Source organism: Cervus canadensis, chromosome 21 (genome assembly GCF_019320065.1).
Source record: "Cervus canadensis isolate Bull #8, Minnesota chromosome 21, ASM1932006v1, whole genome shotgun sequence".
Lineage (NCBI taxonomy): Eukaryota > Metazoa > Chordata > Mammalia > Artiodactyla > Cervidae > Cervus > Cervus canadensis.
In genome coordinates, this window is record NC_057406.1 from 10,162,700 (window position 1) to 10,172,262 (window position 9,563).

General features: G+C 58.4%; 1 protein-coding gene across 3 annotated transcripts; it reads right to left on the minus strand.

Moving 5' to 3' along the window:
- Positions 1-109: 109 nt before the first annotated feature.
- CDC42EP1 (CDC42 effector protein 1) lies at positions 110-7,997 on the minus strand. 3 transcript variants are annotated; one of them, XM_043440568.1, is made up of 3 exons: positions 7,861-7,997; positions 2,690-3,454; positions 110-1,350 (listed from the first exon to the last, which is right to left on the minus strand). In XM_043440568.1, the coding sequence occupies exons 2-3, from the start codon at positions 3,150-3,152 to the stop codon at positions 728-730; spliced, it is 1,086 nt and encodes a 361-aa protein (XP_043296503.1). In that variant the 5' UTR covers positions 3,153-3,454; positions 7,861-7,997; the 3' UTR covers positions 110-727. The 3 variants fall into 3 exon arrangements, with proteins under 3 accessions (XP_043296503.1, XP_043296502.1, XP_043296504.1); XM_043440567.1 differs by having other exon boundaries at positions 7,824-7,983; XM_043440569.1 differs by lacking the exon at positions 7,861-7,997 and adding an exon at positions 7,604-7,814.
- Between the last annotated feature and the right edge of the window lie 1,566 nt (positions 7,998-9,563).

Below are 9,563 nucleotides of genomic sequence, written 5' to 3' on the forward strand. Positions count from 1 at the left end.
GGGCGGGGAAGGGGGGGAGTCCTTGGCTTTCCAAACTCAGTGCTAAAGGTACTCGAGCAGGTGGCGCGGACACTGTCATCCCAGGTCCTCAAGCATCTCGCGGGACACCTTTTATCAAAAAAAGCCTTTTTAATCAGGACCCAGAGGCAGGTCTGGTGTGCACGGGAAGGTGGGACCCTCCCCCCTCCCAGTGAGGTCACACCTGACTTTTCTGAGGCTTTTGGGACATGGGGCTGGTGGTGGGAATGTTGCGGAGGCAGCCTTGGGGGCTCTCAGGCAGGAGGGACCCTGCTGGGGGCAACTCCAGGATGAGCTGGGGCCGAGGGTCCCTTTGGGAGAGGAGACAAAGGCACTATGTGGCAGGCTCCCCACCCCCACCCAGCAAGGGCAGCTTTCCCAACACAAAGGCTGCACTGTGAGGCTGGGCCTTCCAGCGGGTCGGGGGCCTGGGGCGGAAGGTGGGCCCAGGGAATGGCTACTGGGTCCAGAGGTCCGGAGGTCCGGTGTGGCAGTGGAGGGAGGCGGAGTGGCCGAGCAGGGCCGAGGGGAACACCCAGGTCCCAGAACAAGCCTGGTCTCCCCTGGCCTCCCTCCCATGTCTGTCCAGCAGAGGTGTGGAGGGGTCTGTCATTGGCAAGACCCAGCCGCCAGGGGCTGGGGCTGCACCTGGGCTCCTCGCAGGCGGTGCCCGGAGGCTGGCCAGGGTTCTCAGCCCGTGCCCAGCCAATCACACCTTGACCTCGTCGTCTTCCTCAGCATCAGCAAACTCGAAGGTGTTGGCCTGCACTGTGCTGGGCACGGGGGTCCTGCTGCCTGCCTGGGATGCCCCCCACTCTTCGTCCAGGCTCCCCCAGGAGGCCCGAACCTGGGACAACGCCCCCACCCCCTCGCCCCGAGCATCCACCTCAGTGTAGTGGCGGCAGCTTTGGCTGCCACCCGAGACAGCTCCCCAGTGCCTGCCGGGGCCCTCACCAGCAGGCACACGGGGGCCCTCTCCCACTGCACTGGCCCTTGCCTCGGCCACTGGGCCCAACCTGGTGGTTACCCCATTGGGGCAGCGTCCACGAGGTGAGGGGCTTGAGGCAGGGGCCGGGGGGTTTGCAACAGAGGCTGGGGGACTTGCAGCAGGAGCCGGGGCTGGGGTCTCCGCTGCAGAGCCTTCTGAGAGGCTCATGGCCCCCAGGAGCTCAGTGAGGAGGGAGGGCCCAAGGTCGAGGTCCAGGCGGAAGGACAGGAGGGAGTCAGAGCGTCGAAGCTCAGGCTCAGCGGGGAAGGAGCTATCACGGTCTCGGTCACGAGGCTTTTCTGGGCGAGGCAGGCGGGAGATGGTGCAGAACCCGGAGTCCACTCCTAGAAGAGAAATAGGGACGAGGATCAAAGCTGGGGGCCCTAACCAGGAATTGCGGAAGGCAGAGCCAGGACCAACACCTGCTTGTTATGTGGCCTTTAGCAAGCCACCCCCCGATCTGACTGCAGCTTCCTCCATCTTTCCAATACAGTGAACCCCATAGTCTCTTGTGTGATCTTCCTGTCAACCCTGGAAATGGACATAATCTTCATCCCATTTCGCAGATGAAGAAAGTGAGGCTCAGTTTGGGACGAGGGGAAAGGCTCGCCCAGGGCCACAAAGTCTGAAGGGCTGGAGCTGAGCCTGGAGCTCAAACCTCCTGACTCTCAGGCCCAACACTGAACTTGAATGACCCCTGGTCCCCTGCCATGAACCCATAGCACATGCACTGGTTTGTGGGCACAGGATAGAACCAGCAGCCGGTTTGACGACATAGAAATCAAGACCCAAAGGACAGGCAAATGCCCTCTAAACACCCTCTGTCCCTGACCTTGGCTCCAGGACTTCCAGGCCTAGGATACAGCGGTGGGACCGCGGACCAGCCCTCAGTGGGATTCTGAGCGTCACCCCTGGACAGGGAGCACCAGAGGGGCTGGGCAAAGCTGCAGGGCAGGGAATGGTCACCAGGTGGCAGCGGGGGCCCCAGTTCTCAAGTGAGCTGTCCAGGAGGAGCCCAGGTGACACCCACCCCTCCCCACGCTGGCAGGAAGGGCCTCTGGCTTCTGTCCACGTGAGTGGTTTTCCAAATTTGTCAAGTTATAGGAACCTCTGTTCAAATAACAGCAGAGCAACAGCTCCCGTGTCCTGAGCACCTACTGCATGCAATGCTAGATTCTAGGCCACAATCGAATATGTGTTATCATTTCACTCAACCTTAGCAGTGACCCTAAGGGCCCATTATATAGGCCAGGACTTGACTTCACAGAGGTCAATTTGCTTACTGAGAATCAGGCAGAACCAGGATTTGAATCCAGGGCCCTGGCTCTCCACCTCTCCACTGTACTGTTCTGACACAAGGGAGCTGCTTCCATTGAAGCAGGCAAAGGAGAGGGGTAGGAGGATGGTAGGGTGGCTTAGCCGAGGGCCCAGAGAAGGGGAGGCGGCTTAGGGGCAAGGCAGAATTCAAACCCTACCTCCTCACCTCTCAACCTCAGTGTTTTGGGGAGTGAACTGGTTCCTGCCCTGTGACCCGCCCTCGCCATCCAAGATCTGGGGTTTGGGTCTGACTTGCATGGAGACCAAACGACTGCGGGGAAAAGAGCTCACTTGGAGGGTTGGCTGAACCATCAAACCCGCTGCACCTCAGCCCCTGAAAAATGAGCAGACAGCCCAGGCCCTCACCGTAAGCAGAGTGGCCGTCCGTGGAGCTGCCAGGGCTGCGGTCAAAGCTGAGCTTGCCCACCACGAGGCTGTCATAGGCCGCCTGGTTGAGCTGAGGCAGGGAGATGGCGTTCTTGATGATGGGGGAGATGGCCGGGGGAGCAGGTGAGGGTGCGGGCGGAGAAGCCATCCTCCGGGGCGGGGCCCCCACCCTCCGCACCAGCTGCAGCTTCTTGGCCAGGAAGCCCCGGGGCGAGCGGTGGGCGGTCCCTAAGCCGCCACCATGGTTGCTGAGGAAGGAGGTGTCACCGAAGACGTCCCCGCCGCGGCCCACATGCATGGTGTGGCGGAAATCCCCAAGTGGGGGGCTGATCATGTCTGCGGTCAGCCGCTTCTTCCCCTGCGAGCTGGACACCCAGCCCACGGGTGAGAGCTTGCCCAGGTTCATGGCCGGGGCTCCTCCGGCCCCCTGGGGGCCCGGCATCGGCTCTGGCTGCTCACAGCTGCTGGTACATGCCCACCGGGGCCTGGGGAGGGCGCTGGGCTAGGTGAAGGGTCCACTTCTCAGCTCCCTCCTTCTTGGTGGGAGAGGGTGGACGGAGGCTGCCCCTCTGTGCTAAGGTGCTGCCCTCACATGCTGAGGCTGTGGGAGGTCCATGGCTTGTCTGCCCCGAGGCCTGGCTCCCAGTCCCGTGGAAGGAGCTGCAGATGTTCTGACCAAGGACGTAGATGGCACCAAATGTGCCTCAGACGTGGACAGTCCTTCTCCTGCCCAGGAGTGGAGACCTAAGAGAAAGAAGGTAGTGGAGGGCCTCGGGGCATCTTGGTCCAAATAATAACAGCTAAAGAGAATACATAATGAGGATCATGGAGAAAATGCTGAACAGACCCACAGAGAAGGGCACAGGGCATGATTCCACATCCAGGACATTTAAGAGCAGGTGAAACAAAATCCCATGGACAGAAGAGCCTGGCAGGCTACAGTCCATGGGGTCGGACAGGACTTAGCAACTAACAACAACAAAACAAAACAACAGTGATAGAAATCAGAATTGTGATTGCCTTTGAACAGATATAGACTGGGAGGGGGCACAAAAAATTCATGGAGCTGTACGCTTCTTCAACTGTATACTGGTTAAAACCTATGAATGGTCATTACATGGTCCCCATTGATGAAGCACCTACTGAGTGCCAATGGCTTATATTCATCACTCATTAAACCTCCAGGGAGGCACTATAGCCTTGAGAAGAGACACTGAAGCCCAAAGAAATGAAGGGATTTGCCTGAGGCTACACAGTAGGCAATGGTGAAGCAGAGCCTCCGACCCCAGAGCCCTTGAGCCCCGAGCTACACTGCCTCCTGCTGGCGGGTGGAGTTAAATCACCTCCCTTCTTGGTGGGTTAAACTGTCGTCCCCTCAGAGAGGCTTGGAGGTGACAGGCGAAGGCTTTATGAACTGCTGTGTAACCAGCAGAACCCTTCGCTTTCTGAATGCTTCCTGGAAAAAGGATCCTGTGGTCAAAAGTGGTTTTTCCAGCTGCTTATTACATGTCTGAGCACATTCAAGGCTCTGAGAAGGCCCGCAGGAAGAACATTATATTTTTTTTCAAATTGATGTCAAGGCCTTGTTACCAGGGAACAAGTTTTGGAAAAAGCTCAGCTAGAGCCAAAAGCTGTTCTTTGCCTACTCCCTGCTGTCCTGATCTCTTCCCCACCCTCCTCCCCCATCCCAATCTTCTCTAAGCTTCCCTTGGTTTGACACCACCCCTTCTACTACCCTAGGAGTATACAGTGGAGGACACCTATGAACCTATGGTCCCATATTTGATTTTCTTGTGGCCCGGAGAGGCCAAGCTTCTTCAAGGTCATGTTAAGAGAACGAGTAGAGATGTCATTTCAGAGCCTCTGACTCACTTGGCTTTTAGTGGCCCGTGGAGCCCTGTCTTGTCTCTCCAGATCACAACATACTCTAAGGGTGGGGCCTGGATTTTCCTGCCTCCCTCCCTCCAGCGCTCAGCTTGGGCTCTGCACATGGCCAAGTGCCCAATCAGTACCAGTAGTTCTCTGTGATACCTTCATACCTTCATACCTTGCCACCATCTGAGTGAGGGCAGGTAGAGGATTTAGTGGCCTCACAGTGTGTCCTTGGGCAAGTCATTTACCTTCCCAGACCTGGGACCCGAGCTGATAAAAGTTGATAATGATTCTTAACACCTAGATCTGAGCATCAACTTTAAAAAAAAAAAAATTGTGGCCACCTCCAAGCATAATAATCTCAATACTGCCCTTCAAATGTTATTTGAAATTCAAAATAGGTTAAATAACAAGATAAAAACAAAGGAGGCAAGAAGACAAAGCTTGCTTTGTTTTCTGACTGCATTCTCTTTCCTTCCCACCATAGGATCCTCCCCCAACCCTGACTCCTCCCCCCACCAGGGGTGGGGGGTATCTGAATCATTCCTTTCCCTGGCACCCCCAGCACCAAGACGTCCTTGTGGAATGTTTGCTGAAGTAATGAAGCGCTCTGCAGTTGGACAGCCACTGCATGATGTCATCTGATTCTCCAACAGCCCTGAAGCTGGAGGGTTAGCCCATTTTACAGGATGAGCCAAGGGTTGGAGAGAAGGAACTTGGCCAGGGTCACGTGGCAGGTACCTCGCATGGGCCATTTCCTTGCTCTGCTGAGGACTGAATCTGGGGACAGAGGGGAGGGAACTGGGGGGGGGGGGTGTCATTCTGAAATGTCATGAGGAAAGGTCACTATGTCCATCATGTGGCCACACCTACTTCTCCCCAGCCCCTCCTTTCTCAGCAAAAGGGGTCCTGGTCCCCACCCCACCCCTGTGGCCACTTTGACTTGAGACACCAGCTTCTGCCCGAGTCTTGTGATAAGCCCATGTCTCAAATGCCTCTGGGCACCTCCAGAAGCTCTCCACCCTGCCCACTGCTGTAGGGACATCCGTGGCACTTTGCAGCCAAGGACAGGGCACTGCTACTGGGGACCTGTTCTCCCACGTGCAAAACAAGGCTGGTCCTCTCCCAGGAGAGTTTTAAGAGTGGAAGGCGCTGTAATTAAACCCTTGGATCCTGAAGCAGGGCTGGGTTCAAAGCCAACATTCTTACACTAATAATGTCTCTCATTCTGGAGAGACAGGAGAGGCTCCAAACTCGATGGAGCCTATTTGGCCCTTGAAGCTGATCATCGGGTATCACTGGTGGTTAGGTGTGCCCCACCTGGCCCCGGAGCAAGCAGGGCTCTGGCTGTCCAGGTACGTGGCCTCTCTTTGCTCACCAAGCCAGGACTACTACCTGCTAATGCTCACAAACACCCATTTTACAGACGGAAAAAAATGAGACATGGAAAGGAAACTGACTTGCCCCAGGTTGGAGAGCAAAAAGAGAGGCGTGGCCAGGAACCTCCCCAGGATTCTACTGTTGTTAGTTGCTCAGTCTTGTCTGACTCTTTGTGGCCCCATGGACTGCAGCCCACCAGACTCCTCGGTCCACGGGATTTTCCAGGGAAGAAAAATGGAGTAAGTTATCATTTCCTCCTCCAGGGGCTCTTCCCGACTTAGGGATCAAACCTGCATCTCCTGGGTCTCCTGCATTGCAGGTGCATTCTTTACCTGCTGAGCCATTGGGGAAGTCAGGAGTCTACCAACCTCAACAGTAAATGGCAGGAGAGTGGGTGAAGGCTCCAGGAGTGCCGAGCAGATGCCCAGCTGCTGAGCTCAGAAGGGCAGGCCAGGGAGGCAGGAGACCCAGCCCTGCAGATTCAGTTTAGCCAACAGATAGTCAGGCCTGGGTACTTGGGTAGGAGTTTACTCAATAGCAGTGGTGACCACAAGGACAAGGTTTGGGGCCGGAAGTAGGGACCTCGCGGTTAGGAGAGGCCGACAGGGGCCACTGTGGAAGTGCCTGCGGTTGGAGGAGGCCAAGGGCTGTCTGATGGCCTTGGGGGAGGGGGCAGAGGCAAGGGTGAGGCGGGGGTGGGGGTGGCGACACCCTAGGGCTCACCTGGGAGTCACCCGCAGGCCCCTAGGGGGCACCACCTCTCATCCTGGAAGCCACTCCCTGCTCACAGCACCCCTCCGGCAAGTGTCCAGCTGGGTAGTAACACCATCCTTACCGCTGGACAGAGGGACCCTGTCTCCGTTAGGGCTGTTCTAGCCTCCCCGAATAAGGGGTTAACTCCCTGGGGGCTGCCTTTTCATGCTACTCAAAGTCCAGCCGCTTCAAGAGGCAGAAACTGAGGCGAGAAAAAGGATAGCACGTTGTCCACAGTGGCAGCGGAGACCCTGTTCTCAGGCCGTCAAGGGGGACAGTAGGAGGGAGCACCATGGACCCGAAGTTAGAGCCGAATCAGCCTTTGACGCCGAGGCTGATTGGCCTAACGGCAGGGTCTCCCCAAATCCTCGGTTCCAGACCCTGCGCCGCGTGTTGCGCAGCTGTGGCCTCCGCGGGCCAGCCCTTTCGCCACTCTGAGCCTCAGTCTCCCGATTCAGAAAATGCGTTTCAAACTTCGTGAGTCTCAGATGGCTTGGCGAGAACAGAACAGTCTCGAGGGCGGTCGGGATGGGAAGTCCCGGAAAGATTTTGGCCAGAAAACATTCCCTCTGGGAGGCACGGGGTTAGAATGCTGGAGGGTCGTCGCTCCGCGGGGAAGGGGGCAGCCGGCTGCCTTGGCCCGAGGGGAACCGGACGGGATGACCTCACCCGCCGCTCCGGCCTGGAATGCGGCGGTTGGGGAGGGGGCAGGGTGCCTGGACCATCTCCCCAGCGGTCCCCCCCACTTCCCGCTCTCCCCGCCAGCCTCGCCAAGGGGCCCGACATTCCGACACATGGCCCCCTCCCCGTTCCTTCCCTTCCTTTCCCAGGGCAGGAAGGAGCGTAGACGGCCCTCGGCTCGCCCCCTCCTCCCTCAACCCGCTTTACCTTCCAATTCTCTGCCGCCCTTTACTCGCCGGGACCAGGGCGAAACCACCGAAAACTTGGAGCGTCCCCGCGCCGCTCCCGCGGCCGGAGCTCCCGGCCTGTCCCTTGGCACCCGGGGCGACTTTGGCAGGCTGGCCCCCTCCCCCGCCCCGGTCCCAAGAACCTAGGGGGTGCCAAGACCTTTCGGCGCCGCGATTCCCCTGCCCGCGTCCACGCTCACCCTGGGCTCGACGACCAGCGGGCCAACTCGCGGTTACCTTCTCTCCGCGCGCCCCGAGAGCCGGGGGTGAAGGGCGGACGCGGCGGCGGCGGCAGCGCGTCCCCGCGCGCAGCCCTGGCGAGTGGCTGGGCCGGTCTGCGCCGCCCTGGCCGCGGGCTCCGCGGGCTGGCTCCGGGGGCGGGGGCGGGGTGTGGGCGCGCTCCCTCCTCCCCCCTCTCTCCTCCCGGCCGCGGGCGGGGCGGGGCCCCCTGTCCCGGGCACCGATCGGGCCGCCCCGAGCGGCGACTGCGAAAGCTGGTGGGGGCGCCAGGTCAGGCTCTTGTAGGCTGCCCTGGGCAGGGGGAACCGGGAACGTGCAGCTTGCCCGGGGCGAGGTGACTCGGGTCCCCAGCTCCCAAACCCTCTTCCACCGTCTCCTCACAGGGCCTTGGGGTGCCTGACCTGACAACTTCGCTTGCTGGGCTCTCCAGCCGCTGCTTGTGGGAGTCTGGGGAACCTGGAAGCCAGATCTCCGAGGCCCTGCATGCCCGACTCCTGCTTAAACCTTAAGTTCTACAAGCTGGGATACCCACTCCCTTTCTCCTAACCCCCTTTCCTTTTTGCTCCAGTACAACTCCTTCACCCCCACCCCGCGGTTACCAGAACACAGACATGAGCCACACTGGGGCCAGGCCACTGGTAGAGTGGTGTGGTGTTGTGGTCAAGGCTGTGGACCCTGGAACCCAACAGCCTGGTTTCCTGTCCTTTGCTGGTCACTGCTTGGTTTTCCCATCTGTATAATGGGATAATAACAGCAGGCATAAGCTGTTATGTGGCTAAGTGTTCTCTGCTGTGTCAGCACCTAGCAGACTTGCTGAACAATTAATTACATGAGGTCACATCTCGGATGGGTGGGTTCCCGAAGCTTCATTGAGCACCCCCAACTCCACCCATGAGGGTCAGGGAATCAGCCACGCACAGGACTCTGTGCTGTCCTCAAGGAGGAGAGATGGACCTCTGATCCCCGGCTTATGCTGTTTCAACGTTGGACACAACTTAGAGACTAAACAACAGGAACGATGTTCCTCTTGGACTGTGAGCTTCCTGAGCAGGAAGATCTGGGGGCTGTCCTTGCACACAGCCCCATAACAGAGTCTGCAGGAGAGGGGCGGGGCTCAGCAAGGTGTCCTGGAAGAGGTGATTCCTGAGTTAAGCTGCAAAGGACACACAGGCAGAGGGAAGGGCAGTGGGAATGCACACACACCCGGCAAGAGACAGAACAAGCAAAGGCTTAGAACGAAGGATCCGCACGAAGGAGGCAGGTGCGGCTGGAGGAGGAGGGGCCGTATGTACACACACGGAAAGAGGGTTTTTGGCTGCACCTCCTTCATGTGCGTGCTCAGTCGCTTCAGTTGTGTCTGACTCTTTGCGACCCCATGACTGTAGTCCACCAGGCCCCTCTGTCCGTGGGATTCTCCAGGCAAGAATACGGGAATGGTTGCTATGCTCTTCTCCAGGGGATCTTCCCAACCCAGGGATGGAGTCTCTTATGCCTCCTGCCTTGGTGAAAGTGAAATGAAAGTGAAAGTCGCTCAGTCATGTCTGACTCTTTGAGACCCCAAGGGAATTCTCCAGGCCATAGTACTGGAGTGGGTAGCCTTTCTCTTCTCCAGAGGATCTTCCCAACCCAGGGATCGAACCCAGATCTCCCTCATTGCAGGCAAATTCTTTACCAGCTGAGCCACAAGGGAAGGCCCCTGC